Source organism: Podospora pseudoanserina, chromosome 6, assembly GCF_035222485.1.
Source record: "Podospora pseudoanserina strain CBS 124.78 chromosome 6, whole genome shotgun sequence".
Classification (NCBI taxonomy): Eukaryota; Fungi; Ascomycota; class Sordariomycetes; order Sordariales; family Podosporaceae; genus Podospora; species Podospora pseudoanserina.
This window is the reverse complement of record NC_085925.1, coordinates 529,211-555,727: the sequence shown is the minus strand read 5'-3', so window position 1 is coordinate 555,727 and position 26,517 is coordinate 529,211. Positions and strand designations below refer to the sequence as shown.

Here is a 26,517-nt window from a genome sequence, read left to right as displayed (position 1 = left end):
AGTCTAAAGATTCCTTTTCTTTTTTAACAGAAAAGAAAAATGAAACAAAAATGTAATTTACACTTATTTCTAAGCTATTCTACATTAAATCTGGTTTTCTTATTTTTATTTTCACAAAAAAGTAGTAAAAATTATATATCTTTGATGTAGCTTAACGTATGGCGTAATGTTGGAAGCATGGAAATGGGAAGGGGGGTCCCCGCCAGATCGAGGGGGGTCGTAAACAAAATTCTCATATTCATCCACTTGGTCGGCGACCACGTTTGCTAGAGGTTTTGATCACCGTTTCGTCTCTCACATCTAGCCAAAGTCCGCCTTCGTTGTAATAGCCATGCGACATTACCCCTTCCATATATCCACATGTCATGTTGAACAATAGACCCTTCAACACCTACAAACACACCAAAAAGTTCACCGAGTTCAACAAAATCACCCACAACATAAACAACACAACCCAAGTCACCTAATTCCGCTATAACAAGTGCTATCAACACACCGACCAAGAAAACATGAAAACGCCCGAAAATTCAATCACAAAAACATGTAAATACCTCATGACCACCAACCAAACTCCTCCATAAAAAGCTCAAGCTCCTTCTCGACATTATCCTGCCCACCCTTTTCCTGGCCTGGCCTTGCTATCACGGTTGGATCCTTTTCCCAAAGTCCCCCTCCTGAGTTGTGGCAGCCGTAGGCGTCTAGCGTTGCTGTGGCCTCGACGGCGGCCTAGAAAGCAGCACATTCACACTCTCCCTCGCATTAGCCGTATTCCACACGCTATCCCTGCCGCCCTTCCGCCACTCGTCACCATGTATGCTCTCCCCGTTGCCCCTCGCCGATTCACCAAGGATAATGTCCAAGTCCCTCTTCTGTGACGACAGCCAAGTCCGGACAAATCCAACCGGGTCGTTGGCCATGGACGTGAAAAAGGTGTGCCGAGCTTTGGACTCATGAAGCGCCTGGCAAACGGTTGCCAGCTGGTCGTCGAGGCGCGCGATTTCCTTCAACATACCGGCGTGCTGTGGGTTATGCAAGAAGGAAAGGTACCTGGCGCGCATGGGGTCATCCACAGCAACCGTGACGTCGTAAATAGTAGGTGTGGGGCTCTTGTGGAATTCCTCGTCGACGCGGATGGTGTAAGGAAGTTTGATAGGGGGCAACGGGCGCAAATGGGGTGTGATGTAGTCGGGGAGATGACCAATCATGCCCATGTCGCGGCCAACAATCTTTTTGAGATATTCGTCACATCGGAAGTTGCGAGTCTCTTCGTCGTCCTGCAGGCCGAAAAGCTTAATGTATTCGTAGACGGCCAAGGTTGCTTCCTTGAGGGTGGCATCTGTTTCATCAATGATATCGGCCAGTTCCGGGCTCACAGCAAACCGCTCAGGTTCTTCGTGCCTGAACAAGTTGACGGTGATGTTGAGGTTCTCATCCCCAGGCCTCTTGAAAGCGAATTCGTCAAAGTCGGCAATCGCGGGGAGGTTCTGTGCTCCCGAGGGCGTCTTGTCTGGCTTCTTCCACTCGACAATAGTTTCATTTCCGTGGGCTCCAGGTTTCGGGCGGTCAGGCTCAACCGTCAGAGCTTTAAAGAAGTGCGCAAATCTCGTCCGCTGGCCGGGCTTAGCGGGAGCAGGCTTTTGCTGCGGCTTGTCGTCGGTGTCCATCTTCTCGCCATCGGCTTCCTTGCCGGCGTCGTCCTCGTCATTGCCCTTGTCCTTATCCAAATCGAGCGGGTCGTCGAGCAATCGGGCCTCGATAGTAACGCGATAGGTGGCTTCGGAAGTGGAAGAAAATTCAAAGTTGTCCATGCTGGATGCACTCGCCTGCCAGTACTGATCCTCGACCGTGTTGTTGATCCAGATGCGCAGTTTCCGCTGGTGCTATAATTTCCAGCAAGTCAGTTATGATGTCTTGTGCTGAGTAAACCAGCCAGACCTACCTTGGTGTTGCGGGACAGTGAGTCCATGATGTCCAACTTCTTGCGCGTCATGGTAGCATCAAGCCGGCGTTCAAAGTCACGCAACTGCCTATAGGCCACTGCCAGGTCAGGGCCACCCACGAGCAGCTCGTCGATGCCATCTGGGAGGTTCTTGTCGGTGGGCTTGCGGCTTCTGATCTTGGCGCGCTGGTTGGCCTGTTGAGCTTGGTAATGCTGCTGATTGATTTGCGCCGCCGTCATGGGCACCTGGGGATGAGGGCCGGCCGACATCATGGGGCCTGTATATGGAAGCGAGGGGTTAGGTCTTGAAGCTAATGATAGTTTGTGATGATGCTGGTCGCAGAATTGAGCGTGTATGTGCGAATAACAGTGCGGAAAGTGTATGGGAGGGCTGCGGCTGTTGGGCTGGAGAAGCGATGATGGACGTGAGGTAGAGGAAGAAACCTAAATGTCAAGCTCCACCATGCCGATGGCCGGGCACTATCGACAGCCAGGGCCAACCCAAGCAGGCTCAAGGCAAAAAGCGGAGCGGGTTGGGGATGGAGGGGCCGGGGGTGGTCATGGAGTCATGTCGGACATGACATGTGAGGAGGTGGCTTCGGTGGTGATGGGAAAAGAATGGGATGGACCATCATGGAGGCGATCTCTGATGAAGGCCCTGCCCTTCCATAGCGATGGAAGTCACTACTTACCAATGCCGCCTCGGCGGTGCGATGCTCCTGACCTTGGGGGTGCATGAGGGCTGGGATGCCCACCGTGGCTGCCATGGCCGTGGTGTGGTGTTCCGTGAGGAGGGTGGCCGTGGGGCGTGGCGTAGGGACGAAATTGGGGTTGGGACTGCATTGTGGTCGATTGGCGCTTCCCCAGTCTGGAGTGTAATGACGCTATCGTCCGACAGCAATGGTCGATTGCACGTTGCGTTGAATGGCGGATGCAGGCGCGTCAATCGCGTCGTTGCTCTTTCTCCAAGTCTGGTGGAGTTTGTGGTGTGGAAAAGTCGCTGGCGTTCCTGCCGACTGCTGGCTTGGCTGGGCTAGGGGGTTCCACTATGTCTTGGCACGGATTACAGCAAAGCTGGTCTGAGCGCTACAAAATATGACAGCTCTCTGCTGCCCGTCCTTTTGAACATACCTCATTAGCTTGTACACACTCGATACGAATAAACATTCAGCCTCTCCTCTAAATTCCGAAACAATTTTCCTGTCAATCCCCTACAATTCCTTGCCAAAAAGTACACTGACAGGCGACAGGGTGATGCTCCAAGGTAACCCTGCGCCACGCTACCAAAAATGCCTATTAAAGGTGTGTAGTACGAGTAGTAGTAGTAATAATAATGTAATGCCCTCCTTGTGTCTTTTCCTCCATCCCATTCCTTGGGAAGGCTGATCCCATATCGAAACTCGTCCCCTTTAGTTCACATCCCGTTGCTGTGCCTTGTGCTTTGCTCGTGGTGTCCTGTTTTGTCGTGAAGGCAATTGAAACTAGAAAGCTGCCCCTAGTCCATTCTTTGACTGACGCTTGCTGAACCGGTTGCGCTTCACATGTGTCGGATCTTCCAAGCTGCCTTGGCTCTTGCTGAGCTGGTTGCGCCCAGATCTGTCGCTGATGCTGTATCCCTCGGGGAAGGTGGCTCTACCACCCATTGTGCTCGCTGGGCTCGACATGGAGGACGACATGTCACCAAATCCATTCTCACCGCTTAGGTTCTGCGAGAGGGCAAGGTCCTTTGCCCGCTGAAGCGAGTCAATCCAATCGTCTACCGAAAATTTGGACCCTTCAGTCTGGGACGACTTTGGCTCCTCGAATTGATAATGGATACCGTTCTGATTCTGTTGTTAGCACACAAACATATTTTTCCAAAAAAAGGATAATATCATCAGCTTACCGTATCGACACACCAAACCATTTGCCCTTTGGCGTCCAACTGACTTCTCCACGCACAGTCTGGTGCCAGAAGCGAGATCTCCTGTTTCGACCGTTTCTCTTCACCACCAGCCGGGCAGAGCACGATGCGTCCGCTCGACGTGATCATGACAAGCCGTTGACGTTTCTTGGTGGTGCTGCCACCAAAGAAGCGAGACAGCTTCTTGTGACCATCGCCCTCGCCTCTCCCGTGAGGACTGTTTGGAATTGGGGAGGATATCACCATCAGGTCGCCTAATTTCAATATCCGTTCGTTATTTCTAGTCAGAACTGGCGACCATTCGATATCAAGCTGCGTTGGCGGTGGCAACTCGGTAATAATCCTGGCTGGTCTCTGGCCATTCGATTGCCCTTGAGGACTTCGCGACTGAGCTGGTTGTGGCTTCTTGGGGCTCCCGCCCATCCCGCCATTGAGTTGAATAATGTTGGGTTCTTGAGCAGGCGGTACATATGGCCTCAAACGCGGGGCTTTCATCCTCCACAGCTCCTTGCCGAACTGCTGTCCATCAAAAAACTCGTGGTTCTTGATGTGTTCCACCGTGAGACGTCGGTTTGGATCAAGGACCAAGCATCTCTCTACCAGATCGCGCGCGGCGGGTGGGAATCCGGGGGGAAACTCGTAGTCCAAGGCAACGATCCTTTGAAACGTCAAATACTCGGTAGCGCCCTTGAAGGGCGGTCGGCCCACGAGAAGCTGGTAGATGATGCACCCGAACGCCCACAAGTCACTGGGCTTCCCTGCAGACTTATCTGTCAAGAGCTCGGGACTCACATACTCTGCCGTGCCCACAAAAGAGGTGGCCTTTTGCCCATCGGACATGCCACCTTGGTTAGAGTCTTCTGGAGGCCTGGGTTCGCGGGGGTCTGGTAAGAGCTTGGCGGTGCCGAAGTCGGTAATTTTCACATGCATCTGGTCATCGAGTAGCACGTTTTCGGGTTTGAGGTCGCGGTGGATGACACCTCTCGAATGCATGTAAGCAATGGCATCCAGAATCTGCGCGCCGTAAAACCTCGTGCACTCCACGTCGAACGTCCCCGTCTTCTTGAGGACACCCAACAACTCTCCCCCATTGCACAAGTCCAAAACATAGTAGAGCGACGCCTCGTCCTGAAACGTATAGTAAAGCCGAACGATACCCGGATGATCCGTCAGTCGGTTGAGCGTGTTCTTTTCAATGTTGACGTATTTGATCTTCTTCTCCTTGATGATGTGTTTCTTCTCCAGCACCTTGATGGCGTACTCTCGCAGGGTTTGGCGATCGGTGGCGAAATAGACGGTGCTGTAGGACCCCTCACCAAGTATTCTGCCAAACGAGAAGTCTCTAACTCCCTTCTTGACAGACTTGATCACTGTCCTTCCCTCGGCGTCAACCTCCCGTCTGAGACTGACGGCGGCGCCTTTGTCTTTCCATTCTTCACTGCTGGCTATTGGCGGCATGTCCTGCACATAACTCCCGGGTGGCGCGTGGGGAATACCCGCGATGGGGGCGTATGTGGTGCCCATGCCCTGGGAGCTCCTCCTAGGGGGCATCATACCGTTCCCAGACTGGCTGGGACTTGGAGCCGGGCGTTGGGAACGACTTGGCTCGCGTGATGGGATATAAGTTGGGTTGTGCTGGTCAGATCTGGGCTCGCTCCCCGGGTCAGCATAGGGTGTTGCTTGCTGGTCAGGTCCATGCCCAGGCCCAGCCTCAGGTGACACAGCTGGACCTCCAATAACACCTGGACCTGGCGAGCGTCCTCCACTGGAAGACTGATAGTTTGCATATCTTTCCGCCAGGAATGGGTCGCTCGAGGCAGCCGAGTTGCCTAGGCCTCTGGCCGCGTTCAAGTTATTCTGCGCGGTCTTGAGAATGGCGGCGGCAGACTCGTACGTGTGCGGCGGTCGGGAGGGCGAGTTCCTGGCCGTCGATTGATAGTCGAGTGTGTCGTGTGGAGTGCGAGGAGGTGTAGGCTCTGCGGTGTCCGGAGTTAGGGGGCTCTGCATTGGTAATTGTTGCTGTTGATGGTGTTGCTGTGGTTGTTGCTGCTGGTAGCTGTATTCTTGCTGTTGCTGGGGCTCGGGGGAATCATGGGGCTCGTTCGATGCGTCCCGTGAGGGGTTTGGGGAATCATCGGGATTGGCAATCCGTAGACCGCCCAGGGCCCGAGACAAACTCAGATCACCATTCATCTTCGTGTGTGGGATGGTGTCCCCGATGGACACAGAGGCGACGTCACCGGAACGGAAGAGAATAAGGAGCGGGCGGGCAGCGGTGGGGGTTGGTGGTGGTGGTGAGCGAGCGACGACGTAGGAGTGCTGGCGGCGGCGGGCATGCGGTCGGGGTTCGAAGCAGCAACTGGTAACGCAAGTGTGCCGCAAGGCGGCGAATAAAAACTAGATTTTGTAATCTCGACAACGCGTCCCCGTTTGGCCGTGGATTATCTGCGTGTCTCGTTTGTATCGAGATGGAGCGACGGAGACGCCTCGCGCCTCTTTGCTGGGCTGGCTGGGCTGCTTGGCTGGGCGTGATCTGATGGACCTAACTTCCGCTGCCAAATCCAAGATCCCGGCCCGTCAAATTACCGATTCTTGGGCATCCAACGCGCTGGCCGTTGACTCTTGCAGTTCCCGGAGAGCGGGCACCAAGGCGGGTATTTGCTCCGATGAGGGAAACGGCGTTGATCTGGGAAGTCCGGCTGATTGTCGGTACCGGTGCGAGTTCTTGAAGCGCAATTCTCAGGGCCGAGGGCGGTGACGATGTCTGCTGAAAATGAGGCGCTCCTTGATGGCTGGCCCAGTGGACTCGGCCTCAGCAGCCGGGGCCACTTGTAAGAATTGGCAAGGGCGTTCAGGTACCTAACGGTGCGTAGGCGCCCCTTTTATGGCTCTGACTAAGATGCGATACTTTGATGCCTATCTTGAGAGCACTAAGAAGATGCCTTGCAGGTTCCAGCCATATCGTAAACTTGATTCATTTCATTGAAAATCGGTGTTATTTCATACCGTAGCCAGGAAATACGGCTTCTACGTGTCTGAGAGTCGCATTAGTCAAGAGCAAAGTGGTAGCGCTCGTAGCTCATGTTAGTGTGACCATATAGTTCGACAATTTTGGTGCCTTTGAAGCTTGGATGTTCGCTACACCAGACCACCGTGCATTCGTCACCAGTCGACGTGGCTAGCAAACTGTTGGCTCTAAGGCTAAAAGCTTCTCGTCAGAAATTTCAGAATAAATCATACAAGGTAAGGTAGGCACAAGATCTCAAGGTTGCTATATCGGTACTATGTGGGCACTTGCTCCAAGATTGAGACCAAAGGGCTCTTCAACTCAGCAGCTGTTGTGTTGACCTCTTGCCATGTGCAAGACTATACAGCCATACCTTAAGCGGTTTTTTTCTTTTACCTTTCGGATGTAAACATCTATGTCTGTATCTGGGGTTGGACGCCTTTTCCTCCAATGTATGTACCCGTCAAACTTCCAGCATTGCATGTCTGTAGGACTGCTCCTTCCCATCGCCCCTGATCTCAAAGCAGCTACCGTTGTGAAGTGCTTGCCAGCTCTGACTTCCTTGAACCAAAACTTGCCATGCTTTCCCTCCCACCAACCTTTTCCGCTGCCCTTAACAGTACCCAGTCCAGTCTCAAATTCATAGGAATCCGGGATCTTATCTGTATGCTGTCCCCAAACCCGTCCGAGGAATCCAGTGTCTTCGAATCAGCCCTACAATGCTGCGTCTCCAGCCCACTATTCTTTCACTGACCATGGTCGAGGTCGAGGAGCTTGATCAACGTCTGAAAGAGAAGAGACACCACCGCCAGTTCCTCAACTATCTTACAAAACCAGGGGATGCATCCGCGATACCAGAATTTGTTCCAAGCGTTCCCCCGGCTTCTTCTGCTAAAGCGCGCGGCAAACAACCACAGACTGACCAAAACATACGGTTCTTGCCCCCCGGTAACAGACCAGAATCTAGGCGTTCCACAGACACGGAGCCATCCAGTTCAGTTCTTGCTCAGCAGAATCAAGGGGCCACCTTCACACTGCCGGACCGCACCAGAACAGTTGAAGGCCAACCTAGGCCTAATATAAAGGCTGATCACCCGCTAGAACTTGATGGGCAGCCGCCTTCTCCGTCCCAACAGCCAGTACTGTCGACTCCTAGACATAATCAAGTGGCAGAGTACCACTCAGTCGACACTTACCCATCCCTTCCAACAGGTTCACCCGGCCAATCATCTGCTTCAACTCCGGGTATCCATACCGACCGTGTACCTCCAGTTGACAGAGAGCAGACGCTAGAACGAGGACCGGCATACCCGTCCCGTCCAGCAACATATAGACGGCTGGTAGAGCCAACAGTCTGGCCTTCGTCCCCCATCACCCATGATTTTGAGCGTCTGGCGATTGTTCAAAGGGCTGTCAGAGTATGGCATACTCTTGTCTCATCATACTTTACGACCATGCTGATCACCTATTCTAGACCCTAGCGCAGTTGGATGATGCGGACAGAAGACACAACAACCCCCGTGCTTCAATGAGTCCCCCTCGCCGACCAAGCACAACGGTTCCTCGCCATCGGATCCGACCTCGGGACAGCGTCCCTGGTGAACCCACGACGCCACGCCGTCAATTGTCTCCTCCGCCTTTTGAGATCTACGACGATTCTTTGCCGCCCTCGGCACAACCTCAAACGCCCCAGAATTTGCCGGAAGCACAGCACCAGAGCCGATTGCGGGGCTCTTACACAGTCCCAACCCGCCGTGGCACGTCTCCAGGATTTGACTCGCTTTCAAGGCTCAGCCGACGAAGACGTGAGCGAGAAGAAAGAATTCCAAGCCCGCCTGGATTACAGACGCCGGGCATGATGGGGTTGTACGGTGGTCTTGAAAATGCTGATGACGTGAGTTTGTTTGAGCGGGCCATTCGGCGGAGCATGGAGCATATGGATGGCAGTCCAGGGCCAAGCAGGTAGCATGCTTCTCTTACCTGTGATAACCAGAAAGGAGGAGTGAGCGGAGAGGGCGGTTGGAAGGAAACTTGGGATTATTCGTACTCGCTGTCCTTGTACTTGTCTAGTTGAGCTTTATGTTTCTAGCCAAGACCAACCCAGCATGTCTGATATCGGCTGTATGATTATTACCATAGAGACACTCGCTTTGACCTCGCACTCTGATCTTTGACCTTGCTGCGCCAGCACTGAGCAGCAGCCTCTGCGTTTTTGCTTGTTTCACCACGGCTAATAGTTCAGAGACAGACCAATACTTTCCGTTCATAAAGTGCATAAATTGATGCTGCATCCAGACACAGCCAGTGGCTGGGCACTGCAGGGTAAGCAGACAGGATCGAGACGACGGCGGATGGTCACAACGATTGTGGTTCTTGAGCTCATTGGTAGCACGTGACAAGAGGCGTGGGTGTAATGGGGAAGGGTTGGCACTAGCTATCAGGGTCTGTTTCACGAGCAGTGATTGGTGTCTTGGCCATTGGAGTGTGGACAGAGTCAGGACCTGGGGCGTGTATCTTTAGACGAGGAGTTGGGGGTCCAGGCGGTGCGCGGGACTGACAAGAAAAGCGCCGAATCTGCCGGGCTCACCAGGCGAGAAGCAGCATGGACCACCGAGAGCGGGGACAGTCAGCGGGGGCGGAACGACCAAGGGGGCAACAGCCGATCTAACCACATTCGGGCCAGCTATCTTCCGCCGCCGCCCGCTTGCTGCAAACAATTTTGACCCAATCAGAAGAGCCTCAGTGGGCCCAGACCCGCTATTTGGGGGCCGGCCAATGGGATGTTACAAAACCCTTCCTCTTGCGGCGCATCCACCCACCTGCAAGCTCCAATGCCTTTTTGTCTGCCTCGCAGGTCGAAGCATGTCTCACGCTGCCCTCTTCTGCTTCTTCTTTCCCCCAGATCTTACCTTGCGCCCTGTTTCCTTTCCTCCTTCTCTTTTCTCTCTTCCACCCCAACCTTCCCATCACACATATATTTGTGACCTCCTCCCTCCTTCCTTCCCATCTTTGACTTGACCACTTCTCGACCCTTCCTGATCCACGCCAACCACGCCGTCGTCTCCCACTTACACACGGCTCCCACATTCTCGTCGCCGTCGCGTGCCTGGCTTCCACCTTGCCGGCTCTTACCCGCGTACCCTTTCCACCACTTCACCTCCGTTTCCAACCTCCTCAACGCCTCACCTGCGGTCAATTCCATTACTATTTTCTGGGTTGGGATATTCTGACCTCCACTCCTCCTGGCCAATTGTCTTGTACACCCCGGCCAATCTCATCGTCGTTACCTTGACCTACTTCCCTCAAACTTTTCACCACCTTTCCCCTGACAGCCACTCCTAATATCACAGCACCAGCACCTGCACCTGAGGCGTGCTTGATCTGACCAGTGTCACTTCATTCGCATCAAAATCACATTTCTTACATTTCTCACACTCATCCTCTAGTGATCCAACAGATTCCCAAGATGCCGTCTTTCGATCGCGTCTACGGTTCATCGCCGGTTCTCGCCATGTCACCACAGGCAGTTCACCAGGGCTCGCTCGGCAAGCCTTTTGTCCAACAACACCAAGCCATGTCTCTCAACAATGCCTATTTCGCTCGCAGCCCTTCGTCAGTCGCCGGTCGCAAAAGATCCAGGGACGAGGCTGCTGTCAATCTTGACCCCCCCGAGAAGGTGGTTGACGCTCCTGTCATCAAAACCTCAGAAGAGGAGTACGTCTACGGCCCTGGCATGACTCTCATCAAGAAGAGTTCTGCCTACGTCGCGGATGCCAGCAGCCAATCTGGCACTTGGGTAGAGGAACAGGTCGCCAAAGAAGAAGCGCGCAAGATGGAAGCTGCGGTCCTTGCTCAGCAGCAACTGTCTCAGTCCAGACCCTCTCTCAGAAGTCACAAATCTCAGCGTCTCGAAGTGAGCCGGGACGACAGTTCGCCTAGCAGACGGGCCAGCCCTACCCGTGCTGCTTCCAGCCCCCTGCTGGGTTCGTCCGACTCTCTTGGGCAGCCCATCGTCGATGACTTCACTCTTCATCTTGGCATTGGATGGAGTCGGATCAGCGATGACGAACATATTCAAGCTGCTGCTCGAGGCTGGGCTCGCTTCATTGACAATCATTACCCTGTCACCAACGCCAAGATTCTTCTCCAGAGCCGCGGCCTCCAATCATACTTGGTCGAAGCATCCGAAGGTTACTTTTTATTCGCCGAAAACCTTCGTCAGGGGCGTCTTGTCAGCACCACAACTGATCGCGCCCTTCAAAACCTCAAGACCTCACCCCCTACCTTTGACGGGCCAGCCACCATGGAAGCCTCTGAATCACCCAGGCCTCTGCAGCCCACCGCCTCTTTTGCGACACACATCAGCCCCGTCACCTCGATTGAGATTGACATGAACTAAACACATATTTGCGACTCACCGTCTTCTGTTGGCTTTGGCGTTGGCGGGATGGGATTCTTTTGAGCGCAGCTTCTGGTGAAGTGTTGCGTGGGCGGCATGGCGTTGAATCTGGCAGGCGTCGATGCGATTTCTTCGACCATATTCGTCTCATATTTCCAAGGGGTTCTGGGGTTCAAAAGGTAACAGGGGATTTCAAGGCAATTTTCACTTCAGCCATGTGTTTTTAACCAATCAGGTGTATTACTAGCAAGCAATCGAATTGCCATCAAACTACTACTCTGATTTGAAGTTTTGTGAACGTGAATTAGGCTGCAGGCTCATACAGTGCCCGCTCAAGTCATGTCTTGATGAGATCAGATGGTTTGTGTGAAGTTATGTCAGTGAGCTTGTCAGGTGGTGATTGAGTTTTTGGTGTGCGGTGCCATCCTTTCTTTTGCTAAAGCATGTGGGCATCTGGCCGACAGCTGATGGCAATTGATGGCTCTCCGGCCCCGAACAAGACAGATTCTTGGGTAGAAAAGGCCAACACCAAAGACAAACTATCGAGATGACAGAGGTGGATTCTGGACACAACCTCGTCTCTGCTTATCTTTGTCCTACCAAACCACTTCAGCTCCGTCCCGAACACTCGAGGTGCCGGAATCGGGAGTCAGGTGAGTGAGCCCAGCAGGTTTGGTCTCACGCTACTGGCCAACTTTACCATGCACCGCAACGGGAATATGGAAATGGTGGCATCTGGGGACACAAACTCGACTAAGCAGGGAGCAGGCATCCAATCGAGTCCAACCTCCCGAGAAAGGCCACAAACATACCAATGTGCTGCGAACGGCGGTGGACTTAGTAAATAATAGAACGCGGACAGGGCGCGTCCTGCATGATAGCTATGCGGACATTGCCTATCCGGTCCCTACCTACCTGGGTGTCGACGTGAGGTAAACAACAACAGAAGCCTGTTGTTGATTTTCCTTTGTTTCATCTTCTCCTTCCTGTCTTTTATTTCTTCTATGGTTTTTCCCATATGGTTATCCTGGACCAATCCCTTCTGCAACAACAGACCAAGGGCAGCCAACCTAGGTCAGGTCGACCGTCACCTCACCACCAATCGCTTGCTTGCCTTGGGGGTCGGCAGAAGACCTAGAGCTGGCTGTCCACTCACCCATTCCCCTGGTGGTGGCGAAACCCGGAGGTCTGCGAAAGAGCAGCTCTTGTTTTCCCTCTCAAGTTTTCGTTCGCCGTCGACAACCGGGGCGGGACTGGTCTGCCCTGGTGGGCTGGGAAAGCAGAGCAAGAAACACCGCCTCGCAACCTTGCCGCTGCCTCACTCCGCTGCCTCGACCTGCCGAGTCCACAGAGTCACAAGCCCAGGGAGATACCACCTGGGCACATCCCCTGTCTCTTTTTTTTTCCTCTCACGCAATCGTCAGCAAGGGGTAGGATTACCTGCTTTTTCACCTCCTTCTCCCCTCTTTCTATCGGTTTTTTTTTTTGGCTGTCATGCAGCGTTGACCTTGAGCGCGCGCGCACCAAACAACCTGGAAGACTGCCCGCTCTGCCTTGCCTGCAGCTTCGACCCCTCTTAGTGCAACCTCTCTCCAAGTTTGCCGGCCAGGTGCCAGCTGTCAGAGGAGCTCACGCCAATAACAGTGACATCGTTAGACGGAGGCAGCCAGGGGAGCAAGATCAGAAGGATACTAGTCGGGAGAGCATTTTGTTATCGTCGCACGAGGTATAACAGCAGACCAAGCAAAGCGGAAGAGGGGGAAGCAACAGACACCCGGGATTTTGGCACACCGCCGCCAGCATTCATGGTGTCGCATCACGGCGACGGGCCCACGGTCCTGGCACTGCGGGGGACCTCATCCGCCGTGGAGGCAAGCGACCGAAGGAGAGAGACCGGCGCCCCCCGCGCGGCAGCTTCACATGTCTCGTCGCGCTCGAGACGCTACAATCGGTCTCATGCTGGTGGCACCTCGTTCGTTCCGCAGAATGAGTTCCCCGTCTTCAGTCACAGTGGCGATGTCGAAATCCTGGTGCGTCTCGCATCCGGCCACGAGAATCGATACCTCCTTCACCGACATACCCTGACCCGATGCTCTGGGTTTTTCGAGATCAGCACCAGCAATGAATGGTCGCGAGCGCAAACAGTCCCCGAGAATACTCCGCCGTCGCTACCAGCACCTCCCACTGCTGGCGCAATCGAGGGAGTCAAGCCGGCAGGAGCGTCGCAGCAGCTGACAAGGATAGAGGACCAAGGGATTGTGGGGAGCAATGATGGAGGTGCGGTTGGGAAACCATCGTCTGCATCGCTGACGCCGGTGAAGAAGAGATGGAGATATGAATTAGACTTTGGGTCAGGGGGCGACGATATTCCCATGCTGGTGCAAAAGGAGGAGCGAGGCCCGCCCCCGACGACCAATTCGCTTTTTGGCGGACCACCACCCTCACACTCCTCCAGCCGCCATCACAGCAGTAAATCAACATCGCACTCTTTCTTTCGATCTGTCGCCAACCTCAGTCTGTCGTCATCCGGCAACCACGCGCCATCCCTCCCACCACCAACACCAGCCGAAGAAGACCTCCTGCGCGACTACGACAACCTGTTCAGGATCATGTACAACTACGCCCCCACCCTCGACCCGATCAACATAGCAGATGCCTACATCCAATGTAAATCATTGCTCAACCTTGCCGACCAATACGACGCCCTCGCCGTCGTCGGCCCGCGGGTCGACCACCACATGCTCCAGTTCCAATCCCGCCTCTGGAAGCAAATAGCAAAATACCCCATCTCCTACCTCCGGCTAGGCTACCTCGCCAGGTCAAAAGTTATCTTTCAAGAAGCGTTGGTCCACGTTGTCGGTCAATGGCCCGCAGGCGAGCGCTCCATTAGGGCTGCCTTCCCGGAGACGGTAATAGACATAATAGAAGACAAGGTCGACGAGCTAGAGGAGACGGTGTCCCGAATCGAGGCGAGGTTGTTCCGACTCACTCTGACGAATCGATCTTCGGGGGAGAGGGTTTCACCAGGGACGAATTATCTCGACTGGCTGGCGGTTAGTCTGTTTCGCACCTGGCTGGCGGATAACACCACCCCTCCGCCGCCTCTTCCCCCGCCACCACCAGAACGGACGGGAAGGTCCTCCCGCACCGCACTTACAAATGGAAATTCGGGGAGCAGCGGCCGCCATAGGAATAACTCTTCTTCGTCGTCGTCCTCGGCGGCGGGCGCTCTTGTCCCTGCGAGCTCGAACGGCAACAGCAATTCTGCCCAGAGGAACGTCCACTTTCACCCTCCCCCTCCGTCTGTACCCCCGTTGGCTACCTTGGGGAGGACGTATAGAATACTAGGATCGACCCAAAACGAAAAAGGGTACCTGACGCATGACGAGTGCAAGAGGTTTCTGAAGCTGACGCCTGACCTGTACTCGAGAGATAATTTGAGAAGGTTTGAGAAGCGGATTGATGAGCTGAAGGCTATGGCGAGGGAGGTGGTGAGGCCGTTGATGGGGAGCGGGCTTGAGCTCGAGTTGCAGGGGGGTGGGCAGGTGAGTTATTTGACTTGTACGCGTGTTGGGGAGAGGGATCTGCCTTGGGTGGGAGTGGGGGGAATGGTGAGGTATGATTAGGCGGGGGAAGGGGGGGGGGGGAAACAAGAGCCTGGTGCTTTTGGAGGGAGATTTGGGCGGGGCGGTTTATGTGGAATGACCTAGGGTGAAGATTGGGATGGGAAATTTGGGATGTTTCTCTTTGTTTCTTTATTTGTTTGTTTAAATGTTGAGGATACCCTTTTTTTTGGTTTGTCTTTTTGTAAATGGAGTACTACCTGTTACTGGGTTGAAAGTATGATTGATGTTGTATGGAAGTTGGTTGTCTCTCTCTTTAATTCGAGATTATATCATTTGAGAAGTATAAACAAGCAAAGGCCGTTTAGATGTTAGAGATTGTTCATGGCTTTTTTTTTTTTTTTTTTTTGCACTAAAGTGAGATATATACCATGTTTTCGGTGTTGACCATACCTCCAGACTACCCGGGCTCTATGTTACACGGCGTGTGCTTCAAGAGACGGACGGAAGAACATCATTAAGGTGGCTCAAACAGAGAACATGATCCATCTCTACAAGCTTTTACGCGTAAAGTAGTCTGCCTGTTGGAGTGCCGTTCATCGACTTCAGGTGATGTCTAGCGACATCACCACATGCTACTACACCGCCTTGCCTCCAGAAAAGAACACAACCACCCACCCAGCCAACCACCCAATCAGCTCACGAAACAAGGTCGACATCAACCATCAAGGCCATCACAAGATCAACTAGCAAAACTTGCAACAACTCTTTCAATTCTTCTTCTACCTTAGCAATAAAATGTCCCTCACCATCAAACCCCCTCTCTCATCGATATAATCTCTCCGAGGAAGTCTGCAGGCGAGAGCACCATGGCCCTTTCGAGAGGTCAAGTGCCGATTTGTTCTTCGCCAATTGTTTACCTCGAAAGCCGTGAGAAAATACCGTGCTAACGAGGAGATAATATGGCGGTCATCATCACATCTCATCATATTTTTACTCTACACACACTCACCGTCATCGAGACATTCCGATCCAACATGATCATCAGTCTTGCTTACGACTCCTAAAAAGTTAGTACCAACGAAATCGAGGCAGTATACAACAAGCCTTTCCAATCAAAAGGCAAAAAAAATGCAAAGAGACAAGAGATGTGGCTTCGGGATAAACCTCCCATGGAACAATAATCACTTGAAAACAGTGAAAATTGGCCATTGAGAACAAAAAATTGTCTCGATTCGTTGATTCTGTCTCTCCCTCCCTCATAACCCTGTTGAGGTGATGGTGTCTTCTAGATCCGTCCCTGTGATTTTCCCTGTCCCAAGATATCCGTAATTTCACAAGCAACCGATTTGACGCCAGAGTACCGACCGAGATTGTTGAGAGAAAGGGGGTATCGAATCTCGACCAGCCGAACCGAGAAAATTTTTGTCGTTTATTTTTTTTGCATTCAAGGTCTCATGTTGTCACCGCTTAAGCAGTGGCAGCGGCCTTGGGCTTGGAAGCTTCACGGCCGGCCTTGATGCGCTCAAGGATGGCCTCACGGTCCTTGTCGAGCTTGAGCTTGGTGATGACCACGTTGGAGGGGTGGATGCCGAGGGGGACGGCGGCACCGGTGGCCTTCTCGCGGACGACGCGCTCGACGTGGATGACGTACTTGAGGCGGTAGACGGAGGTGACCTTGCCCTCCTTATCCTTCTGGGAGCCACGAACGATGGTGACCTCGTCGTCCTTGCGGATGGGGATGGAGCGGACCTGTTGAGATTGTCAATTACCCGATCATTTTTGAACAGCGAAAGTCGCAGGAACATACGTTGTACTTCTCACGGAGCTCCTTGGAGAGGGGAGCGCTCATGATGTCGCGACGAACGCTGGAAGGCGCGGAGAAGTGAGCCTTGCGAGACTTGCGTCTGGAGGACGAAACGTCTGCAATCAATTGTTAATATCGCATCGTTTGATGGGTAATTTATGAAGATGGCACTAACTGGTAGAGACCTTGGCCATTGTGACGGATCGTTGGGCGACTTGGACAAGGAATTCGGTTGCTTGATTGATCACCGTGATCTTGACGGAGGAGAAAATAAAGAGTCGAGGTGTTGTGGGTTTTGGTCAAAAATTTGGCGAGCCCTGTGTGCGGGCTTGCCGACCGCCTGCCTGAATAGGATTGGTCGATGGCAGAATTGGGAGCTGGGGCCAACTGCCAAGAGGAGTGGGGCATTTCGGGTTTAACCTCCAGTACTCAGCAGGCTGGCATGTCAATGAGAAGGGCAACGTAAGGTGCTGGACACTCGAGGTCGAGACGATTGAAAGACCGCTAAACCAACAGTCATGGACCCTCCCTGAGTTTGGCCTTTCCAAGCCAGCCGCTACTATTCTCAGCTCACAATCTCCCATACGCGGTGCACTTTGGTATGATCTTGAATTGTACTTTGCACCACCCCCTCTCCCCCCTTCAACCCGCCAGACAATATACCACCTAACTAGATATTCTATACTCTACACTTATACCCTTCCTACATCTGTCAAAACCTCTCCTCCCATATCCAGATTCAACTCCCATTGTATACCATAAAAAACCCTACGTTTAAACCAACCAACACCGCCCCTACCACCACCCTTACCCAGCTTCAAACCCATAAACCTTACGCCTCGCTCGCCATACCATTTGTTATAGTGTGAGTCTCCCGTTGTAGTCGACGAAGAAAATGCCACCAATCCATGCCATGCAAACCCAAAAATAAACAAATATTTAAAAAGAAAAAAAAAAGAAAAAAAGACTTTCCACCGAAAGAGAAAGAAAAAAACCTTTGCTTTTTGAGAGCCCTGGGGTATATCCAAAACCAAACCACGCAGCCAGCATTCAAAGCAACAAAAACAAACAGTATAAACAAGACGCCAGAAACAGACACCCGGTCCCGTCTTGTAACACACACACAGCGACTCGCACATCGTATCTATACCAGAGCGGCGCCATAGAGGAATGACTACTGATCCTCAGCACTAGCCTCACTGATATCCGCAAACTCGACCCTCGTCCTCAACGTGCTCCCCCTGAACGGCGGCTGGCCCAGCCTCGACCTGATGATCCCTGGAGTACTTCCCAAGCTACCGTTCGCGCCGTACTCACTCCTCAATCCCCGCTCCAAGGGGCTGGGGAGGATAGCAGACGGGGTAGTCGTGGGTCGATAACCCAACGGCCGCAAAGTGCTAGTCCTTCTCGTGGGAGTGCTCATGAACCCAGGATCATTGGTCTCAGCATCAGGCAAGAAGCTAGTCTCGTCAAATTCGAGCATTGGGCCAAGACTTCTGGAGCGAGTGGAGAAGCGAGCAGAGGGTGGTGGGTTGCGGCCGAGTTGGGAGACGGTTGGAACACGGGGTGTTTCTGGGTAGGTAGGGCGGGAGAAGCGAGAACGGTCGGGGAGGGTGCTGGTGTTGACGGTGACCAGCTGGCTTGCTGTGAAGCCGCCTGGGCCGAGAGTATCATCTCCGGACCCGTGGGTCCGAGTCCTGTTGCTGCGGCGGGACATGATGCTGGCTCTCGGATCAAGCTGTGTCATTTCCGGATTGGCCTCCTGCTGCCACTCGTCCAAGATCTGGCTGCACCAACGCTTGTCGTTTCTTTCCTTGACCGTGAGAGCCATGCGGTTCCTGCTTATCTGCTGCAGAGCCTCAAACTCCCAAGCCTGCCAGTACTGACCAAGAGTCTTGTCCTCGTCATAGTTGATGGCATACTCAGCGTTTGCCTGGGCTTCGTGCAGCTCCTCTATCCAGTTGTTGCAATGGACCTCCAATTCGGCGTCCACGGCCACATCCTGCATATCTCCGGCTGTCCTTGCAACTTCGAGCCAGTGATTGAGTTGCCCGTTGATATCCTCACTCTCATAGTGAATATTGGTATCATGAGCATATCTGCCAGTGTCCACATGATCACCAGCAAAGTGAAACCACCACTCCAAGCAGGAACTCGCAAGTTTGACTTTGTAATCGCGCCGAAACTGCCGCAGCGAGCTCATCAACCTCTCCCTTCGCTTCTTCTCCGTAATGACCGGCCACTTGTCCAGTGTTCCAATAACACGGAAACGCTTGACCATGCTGTCCGCCTGTCTCGCAGCACGACGATCCCTCTCCAGATTCGCCCAGTGGTAATCCAGCCACATATCCACAATCGGCCTGCAAGTGCGAAAGATATTCACCACATCTGCATTCCGCCGATGCTTCCAGGCCACCCCCACATCCAGCGCCATCAACCACTCATCCACCACATCACCCCACACATAATAGTTATCCATGCTGATGGCCTTTCGTTCGTCAACCGCTCGTTCGTTCTGTGACCTAAAAGCAGCAGCTTGCACCTGCTTGAGCGTCCCCTCCATCGCCAACTCGTCCGTGTAACGTCTCCAGAACCCGAGCCGTTCCTCGTTCGCCCAATGCGACAGCACGTCGAGTATCGTGTACTGGTCATCGCGCTCGGTAAACATCTTGAGCTTCGTCACGTTCTCCCACCGGGTGAGAGGTTCTCTGAGCAGAATCGCATCAGCATCTTCGGCATCCTGAAGAGCCCCTTGAAAGGCCGAATACCACGTATCCAAAACGTGATACCTTGTGTCTTCCTCGTCGGCATCTTGATACCATTTCAGAAGTTTATTGAGCCTTGCCTGCTCCTGCCAATACGCCATGGTCCTGCGGCATTCCTGCCTCAGTCCCTCGACGGTGGCTTCCATGGCCGTGTCCTGGAGATAGAGGGTTTCTTCGTGCCAGATGCCGGTTGCCTCGTCGAGCACAAGTCTCTCGTCCACGTCAATGGCTAGCTCGTGCTGATCCATAGCATCATTCGCCCTGTCGAGCCAGGTGTTCAGGCTGAACTTGAAGATCCGAACCGACCAGAGTGTGTCCGCAAGATGCATCTTTTGAGTTTCCTGCATGATGCCCAGACATTCCTTGATGAGGGCATGCTGGTCCGTCTTGATCGCCACCTTATGGCGAACCTCGGAAAGCAGGGTAGTCTGGCTCCATTTCTGCAGCGCATGCATCAGGATAAAGTTGGTAACCTTGGCCTCGTCCTCGATGAGCTGCTGGCGCCAGGCTGCAAAAGCCTTCTTGCGCACCAGATGTCTTCGGGCTACCGCGGTCCGGTCGCGTTCATCCAGCGCAAAGTCGTGCCAGAACGTGATCGTGGTACGAACAGTGTAGATTTCGTATACCCTTGTCGCGCGTTTTTCCATGCGCTCGGTGTACTCCCGGTGCTCGACAAACGCCTGGATATTGGCCTGTTCCTCCAGGAGGGCCCAGTATTCTTCCTTCCAAGCCTCAATGACCTCATTCTTGAGGTCGCGGTCCTCGACATCCTCGGCAACGGCCAAGAGTTCACGGTTCGTATCCTGGGCGATTTGGAAGTAGTATTCCCACGTCTTGAAGGCATCCTTGACGAGTGCCTCGTCCTCGGCCATCTTGAGCTGCGCCAATTTCGCCTCCAGGGCCTGGATATCCACGGCGGAACGATCTCCATGGGACAATGCGGAAGATTCCTGCTGTCGGGGCCGGTCGTCGTCCTGGGTCGGAGCGGTCGAGTCGCTCACACGTCGTGCTCCGTTGATGATGTCGTCGGAGCGAGGCGAGTCGTACACCGGCTCAGTATCCGCGATGGTGGAAGGGGATGCGGGCCGTCCTTTGTTGACACCGTTTCCGGCAGTGGTCGCATGTGGCCGGGTACTTCCCAAACCACGCGGGAGATTGACAACCTCCTTGATCGGGACATGCGCGCGAAAATGCGCTGGAATGTGCGGCCCGCCTTGTTTGGGTCGCTGATTCTCTACCGCATTTTCAATCGCGTCCTCCAGCTCGTCATTGCCCGCTTGCTCGTTTTCCCGGCGCCAATTCGTAATGCGCCGCAGGGCTTCCCTGTTCCTCGTGGCTTCCCTCGTGGCCGAGCTCCAATTCTTGATATTTTCCTTTGTCGTTGCTTTGAGTACCGGCCGTGGGTCGGCATGGACCACTCTTCCGTCCCTTCCCAAGCGGCTGAACGGGCGCGTTGATTCGTCGTCCGAATGGTCGCGCCCTGGTTTGTCCAAGAACGATACCGACTGAGATCTCGGTCGCGATCGTGCGCGAATAGGTAGTTCATAAGTCCCTTCATCCGACACAACGGTTCTATCGCTTCGACGGGAGACAGAACTATGCCTGCGCCGCCTCTGCTGTGGCAACTGTTGCCGGCGGGGGGTGGTGCCAAGCTCGAGTTCGACCGTGGTTTCTTCCTCGGTGAGTGGAAAAGATCGAAGTGAGTCAGGTCTGGTGGGTGGACTGCTCGGAACAAACTCAAGTTTGATACCCATTCCTTCTAAGACGGTTCTAAACTTGTGGCTGAGCGTCTCCCCCGATCGCTGCCCCCCAATCTTAAAGATGAGGCGCGAGATGTGGGAGGGAGGGTCATCTGGATCGTAGCCATGGTTGGGGAGGATCTCCTCTGCCGCGCGGAAGAGGGCTTCTGTAGGTAGTTTGTCTCGTTCTGGTAGGGTAGGGAAGATGGACTCTCCCAATGCGACGATCTCGTGGATAAGCTCAATGTCTGGAGCGCGAGGTCAAGGTTAGCTTCAGTGGGCGCGGCGCAAAAGCTTCAAGAGAAACCAACCTTCATCTGAATACGGCTCGTGGAGCTGACTGCTATTGCTGTTGACAAACGTGTTGGAAGAAGAAGGAAGCGGAGGCCCAGCCCTGCCGTCTCGGAGGGGCAGAGAGGAGTGAGGCGGCATGGGAGAGGGCGCCACCTCCAAGGCATGATAGACTTTGACGTGGGCTGATACAATTCGAAAATGTGTTGTCTTGTTCGTAAATTACAAGCAAAAGCGTACAGCAATAGTTGGTGCTAAACAAGGCGTGTGTCTTGGCCGACAAAAAAAAAACAATGAATCGCAGCAAATGCACAAGCCGGGCTCGGCCTTGATTTGGAGTCGCGAAAGCACCGGCGGCACAGCAACGGCAGTGACAAAAAAGGCGCCCAATGGATGCGTGGAGAAGGAAAAAAAGGAGGTGCAATGGATGGTCGGCCGGCAGGGGACGGGAGGGGGGGCGCGTGTCGAAGTCGCGGATGGTGAAGCCTCAAAAGTCGCGTAAAGCGACGGGCGTGACATAAGGTAGGTAATCCAGATGGCTGGGCCTCGATGGCCAGCAATGATTGGACAGGAAGGGTTGGGGCTTTGTTTGGCGCGCTAGGGCAGAATCCAGCAAACGGCGGGCCAGTGCGCGCCTTCGAGATGCCAAGACCTTCGACTAGAAGCAAGTCAAACGTCATGCAAGACGGGATAGGGGAACCCGAACCCTCGTGAACCACTCATTCTCTCAAGTCCTCGAGTCGACAGTTCAAGCAGTTTCAGACAGGCCCTCGACACCCATCTCGACTTAATAGCTTTTCCGGCTCAAGCTTTAAATTGGGCAGCAAACGCAAACATGACCCGAAAGACTCGTCCCATCCAACGGTTCGCTCAAGCTGTGTCAAAATGCACTGCTGAGGTGAGGCAACCACGGAGCAAACATCTTGAAACTCGGACACAAACTAACAATGGAAGCAGGCTACCGTATATGGTCAATGTGTGGTTGCCGACTACAATTCCGTACACAAGAACCAATGTGCCAGAGAATTTATGGCGTTGAAGAATTGTTACCTGGTGTGTGCCCCTTGTTAACCCCTTTTTAGTTACCCAGCTGTTGCTCCAAAACAATACAAGCCAGCGCTCTGACAATAACCATCATCTAGGCTGCCGCAAAACAGGGTAAATAGAAAACAAAAATAAAACCAAAATTTCGCAGCATTGATACACTATTCGTCTAAGGTTGTTTCATTGTGCTACACGCCTAAGCTACCGGATATCATGAAACCTTTTCTTTTAGAGCTTGAGGAGACGCAGCAAGAAAGTAGCCTTTTGTACTTCTTGCTCTTCCTCAGCAATGATGCCCTCCTCCTTCTTCTCGGGGATCTGGCCCATAATGTGGGTGACCTCATGCTTGTCAATCGGCCTACGCAGAGCCTTGGTAATAGTCTCATTGTGGGACTCAAACACCTTCTCCAAGCCAGTGTTCTCAGGATCGCTGAGCACTCTGTACTCCATCTTGATGTCATCGGTGACCTGAAGACCAGCCTTCTTGCGCAGCCTCTGGACTCTGTTGATGATCTCACGAGCAAGACCCTCCTCGGCAAGGCCGGGGTAGATCTCGACATCGAGAATGGTAAGGACATCGTTGTCGGTGTTGGTCTCCAAGTTCTTGGAAGACTCATCCTCCTTCAACCCACGCTTGACAACCAGGTCGCCAGCCTCGAGGGTGATGCCGTCCACCACCAACTTACCAGTCTGAGTGTAGGCATACGCCTCCTCGCTGGTGACACTTGGCAGCGCCTTCTTGACCTTGCCCATGTCCTTCTTGAGCTTCTTGCCAAGTACGGGCCAGTCAGCCGTGACGCTGTACTGCACACCATACTGTGCCTCATCCGAGGTCAGCACAATGTCGCGAATGTTGAGCTCCTCAGTGATGTAATCCTGGAGCGACCGCACGTCTTCCAGATACTGTGGGTCGTGATGAATGACAATGAGCGTCTTGAGGGGCTGCTTGAGACCGATAGTACGTCTCTCGCGGGAGTATCTGCCCAGCTCGATAACTTTCTGCATGCGCTGCACTCTGCGCTCAACGTCAGGGTTGAAAAGCTCTTGCCTGACTTCGGGGAAGGGTAGGAAATGAACACTGCGGGGGTCCTGGCCCTGGAGCTTCTCAGGGATGGAAGGAAGGAGCTTCAGGTAGATGGTATCAGTGAGGAAGGGAGTGAAGGGTGCCAAGCCACGGCACAGCGTGAAAAGAACCTCAAAGAGGGTGTTGAGAGCGTGGAGGGTGTCCTCAAGACCGTTCTCACCCTTCAACCGCTTCCGGTTGAAACGGATGTACCAGTTGGTGGTGTTGTCAATCAACTCAAGAAGCTTGGGCACGACAGTGTACAGACGGTAGGCTATAAACAGGTTAACACGGGGCTCAGATTCCAGGTGACACAATTTTACCTACCAGCCATCTCCTTGTTGACAAACTTGAGCAGACTCTGGCAACTTGCCAAAATCCACTTGTCCATAACATTGGTGTTGGACGACTCCATGCTGGGGTCGAACTTGTAGTCAATATTCTCAACCTTCTTGAGGAGCGCAACTTGGCCCTCGAAGAATTTGTAACTGTTCCAGAAGGGAAGAAGAACCTTGGCCACGACCTCCTTGACACCAGACTCTTTGAAGCGAAGAGGCTCGGCTCTCACTACAGGCGAGTTGATGAGGTACAGACGGAGGGCATCAGATCCATACTTGGACATGACGACGGTGGGATCTGGGTAGTTCTTCAGGCGCTTGGACATCTTCTTGCCATCTTCAGCGAGCACAATGCCGTTGACGACACAGTTCTTGAAAGGGGAGATGCCAAAGAGGTGGGTGCCAAGAACGAGAAGAGTGTAGAACCAGCCTCTGGTCTGATCAAGGCCCTCGGCAATGAAGTCACCAGGAAAGCTCTTCTCAAACTCCTCCTTGTTCTCAAAGGGATAGTGCTTGCTGGCATAAGGCATGCTGCCAGACTCAAACCAACAGTCGAAGACCTCCTCAACGCGCTTGAGGATGCCCTTGCCTTGCTTGCTGGGAATGGTGATGTGGTCAATCTTGTGACGGTGGAGATCTGCGATCTCACCCTCATAGCCACTCAGCTCCTTCAGCTCTTCAATGCTGCCAATGCAGACACGCTCCTCTCCGTCATCGCTGATCCACAGGGGGATGGGAGTACCCCAATATCTGTTGCGGGACACATTCCAGTCCCGAGCATTTGCGATCCAGCTTGCGAAACGCTTCTCTTTGACAAACGAGGGAACCCAGTGCGAGCCCTCGATGTTCTCGAGCATCTGAGGAATGATCTTGGGGATGCGGATGAACCAAGAAGGCACAGCCTTGTAGATCAGAGGGGTATCGGAACGATAACACATGGGGTACGAATGCTTGTACTGAGACTCAACAATGAGCCTGCCAGTGCCCTTCAAGTACTTGATAATCTCCTTGTCGGCCTTCTTCACGTGGAGGCCGGCAAAATCGGAAACCTTGCTGGTGAAAACACCCGAGTCATCAACCGGGTCGGGAGGAGGGCGCTTCTCGGTCACAATGCCAGCCTCAACGGCTACGTTGTAATCGTCCTCACCGAAAGCCGGGGCCTGGTGAACGATACCGGTACCACTTTCAGCCGTAACGTAAGTGGCGTTGAGGAGCTTGAAGGCGACATCCTTGTATTCCTCATAGAAGTAGTCGAATGGGGGCAGGTACTTCCAGCCGAGCATGTCCTTGCCCTTGTACTTGGCGAGGACCTTGAACTTGGCCTTCTTGGGGTCCTTGTAGAGCGTCGAGAGCAGCTTCTCGAGAATGATGAAGTTCTTGCCCATCTTTTCGTCGGCAATCTTGACGTATTCGAAGTCGGGATGCGCCGCCAGACCAGTGTGAGATGGCAGGGTCCAGGGGGTGGTTGTCCAGGCGAGGAAGTTGGTTTCGGGCTCGTCGACGAGGGGGAAGGCGACGATAACGGCGGGATCGGTGACATCCTGGTAGTTCTGGTTTGCCTCAAAGTTGCTCAGAGCAGTGGTGAGTGTGGTCGAGTAGGGCATCACACGGTAGCCCTGATATACCTCTCCCTTATCGAACAGCTGCTTGAACACCCACCACTCGGACTCCATGAAAGTAGGATCCATGGTCTTGTAGTCGTTGTCAAAGTCGATCCAGCGACCTAACCTCTCAATGGTGTGCCTCCACTCTTCGGAATATCTCATGACAATCGCTCTGCACTCCTCGTTGTACTTCTCCAGACCCATCTCCATCACAGCGGCCTTGCCGGAAATACCGAGCTTCTTGTCGATCTCATGTTCGATGGGAAGACCGTGGGTATCCCAACCAAAGCGGCGCTCGACATGGAAACCCTTCATGGACCAATACCTTGGGATAATGTCCTTGATGGTGGAGGCCAGGAGATGGCCATAGTGAGGCAGACCAGTCGCGAAGGGAGGGCCATCGTAGAAGGTGTAGTTGGGGTTGCCAGCAGAGAGCTCGACCTATGCTATGTATAAGCACACGCACCACCACAGCAGCAGCAGCGAGGTGTAGAGGTTGGCGCCTTGGTCGCGCCAGGCGGTGTGCGCACCTGTCTCTCAAAGGCCTTGATCTCGCGCCATCTTTGGATAGTGGCCTCCTCCTCCTTCGGGAAATCAATGGACATCTTGAAACCAATGCGCTCGCAGAAATCGCCCTAGTAACGAGGGAGGTGTTAAAGGTCAGTCCCGTGATCCTGCTGGCAATACGAAAAACAGAGCAGGAAGAGAGAAAAGGCTATAGGCATAAGTGAAAAGCGGGCCTGACTCACTTGGGATACAGGCGGTGCAGACGTACCGGTAACTGCTTGGAGGGCAATAAATTTCGAAGTTAAAAGTGTGACTCGAAATTCAAAGACGATTGCGCTGGCCTTCTGCCCCAGAACAACTTTTGGAGGGGTTGACTGCGGGGTCTGGCAGCAGCCTTGCAGCGCCCCGCAAAAATCAACCCAATCGACTGTTAGAGCACAACTCTGCGACACGCCAAGATCACATTGTATCTCAGCCTCACATCTACCATCCAGTAAGTAGCCCCCTAACACCGACCAGGGTTATGATAGGCCTGTGATCCATCCATC

At 53.5% G+C, this 26,517-nt stretch overlaps 9 protein-coding genes across 9 annotated transcripts; 4 read left to right on the top strand and 5 right to left on the bottom strand.

Annotated features, from left to right (window-relative positions):
* Positions 1-139: 139 nt before the first annotated feature.
* ssr3 (SWI/SNF and RSC complex subunit Ssr3) lies at positions 140-2,782 on the bottom strand (the record flags this gene model as incomplete). Its single annotated transcript, XM_062948946.1, has 3 exons — positions 140-1,880; positions 1,940-2,217; positions 2,632-2,782. 3 exons carry the CDS (start codon positions 2,780-2,782, stop codon positions 699-701), a joined length of 1,611 nt encoding a protein of 536 aa, XP_062797161.1. The 3' UTR covers positions 140-698.
* Positions 2,783-3,420: 638 nt separating this feature from the next.
* Positions 3,421-6,854, bottom strand: PKH1 (serine/threonine protein kinase; the record flags this gene model as incomplete). Its single annotated transcript, XM_062948945.1, is given in 3 exon segments — positions 3,421-3,762; positions 3,825-6,351; positions 6,365-6,854. The coding sequence occupies 2 exon segments, from the start codon at positions 6,033-6,035 to the stop codon at positions 3,421-3,423; spliced, it is 2,553 nt and encodes an 850-aa protein (XP_062797160.1). The 5' UTR covers positions 6,036-6,351; positions 6,365-6,854.
* Positions 6,855-7,007: 153 nt separating this feature from the next.
* On the top strand, positions 7,008-9,118 carry QC764_604360 (uncharacterized protein). The gene is made up of 2 exons (XM_062948944.1): positions 7,008-8,267; positions 8,324-9,118. Exons 1-2 carry the CDS (start codon positions 7,569-7,571, stop codon positions 8,813-8,815), a joined length of 1,191 nt encoding a protein of 396 aa, XP_062797159.1. The 5' UTR covers positions 7,008-7,568; the 3' UTR covers positions 8,816-9,118.
* Positions 9,119-10,315: 1,197 nt separating this feature from the next.
* Positions 10,316-11,248, top strand: QC764_604350 (uncharacterized protein; the record flags this gene model as incomplete). The annotated part of the gene is made up of 1 exon (XM_062948943.1): positions 10,316-11,248. The coding sequence occupies one exon, from the start codon at positions 10,316-10,318 to the stop codon at positions 11,246-11,248; it is 933 nt and encodes a 310-aa protein (XP_062797158.1).
* Positions 11,249-13,053: 1,805 nt separating this feature from the next.
* On the top strand, positions 13,054-14,874 carry QC764_604340 (uncharacterized protein; the record flags this gene model as incomplete). Its single annotated transcript, XM_062948942.1, has 1 exon — positions 13,054-14,874. One exon carries the CDS (start codon positions 13,054-13,056, stop codon positions 14,872-14,874), a length of 1,821 nt encoding a protein of 606 aa, XP_062797157.1.
* Positions 14,875-15,566: 692 nt separating this feature from the next.
* Positions 15,567-16,930, bottom strand: RPL26A (60S ribosomal protein L26A). The gene is made up of 4 exons (XM_062948941.1): positions 16,794-16,930; positions 16,622-16,734; positions 15,824-16,563; positions 15,567-15,757 (listed from the first exon to the last, which is right to left on the bottom strand). Exons 1-3 carry the CDS (start codon positions 16,810-16,812, stop codon positions 16,282-16,284), a joined length of 414 nt encoding a protein of 137 aa, XP_062797156.1. The 5' UTR covers positions 16,813-16,930; the 3' UTR covers positions 15,567-15,757; positions 15,824-16,281.
* A 551-nt stretch (positions 16,931-17,481) lies between these two features.
* On the bottom strand, positions 17,482-22,007 carry QC764_604320 (uncharacterized protein). Its single transcript, XM_062948940.1, has 2 exons — positions 21,434-22,007; positions 17,482-21,370 (listed from the first exon to the last, which is right to left on the bottom strand). The coding sequence occupies exons 1-2, from the start codon at positions 21,552-21,554 to the stop codon at positions 17,793-17,795; spliced, it is 3,699 nt and encodes a 1,232-aa protein (XP_062797155.1). The 5' UTR covers positions 21,555-22,007; the 3' UTR covers positions 17,482-17,792.
* On the top strand, positions 21,900-22,686 carry QC764_604315 (uncharacterized protein). The gene is made up of 3 exons (XM_062948939.1): positions 21,900-22,311; positions 22,371-22,466; positions 22,556-22,686. The coding sequence occupies exons 1-3, from the start codon at positions 22,249-22,251 to the stop codon at positions 22,577-22,579; spliced, it is 183 nt and encodes a 60-aa protein (XP_062797154.1). The 5' UTR covers positions 21,900-22,248; the 3' UTR covers positions 22,580-22,686.
* On the bottom strand, positions 22,622-26,228 carry ILS1 (isoleucine--tRNA ligase). Its single transcript, XM_062948938.1, has 3 exons — positions 25,993-26,228; positions 23,848-25,903; positions 22,622-23,794 (listed from the first exon to the last, which is right to left on the bottom strand). The coding sequence occupies exons 1-3, from the start codon at positions 26,065-26,067 to the stop codon at positions 22,686-22,688; spliced, it is 3,240 nt and encodes a 1,079-aa protein (XP_062797153.1). The 5' UTR covers positions 26,068-26,228; the 3' UTR covers positions 22,622-22,685.
* Positions 26,229-26,517: the final 289 nt, after the last annotated feature.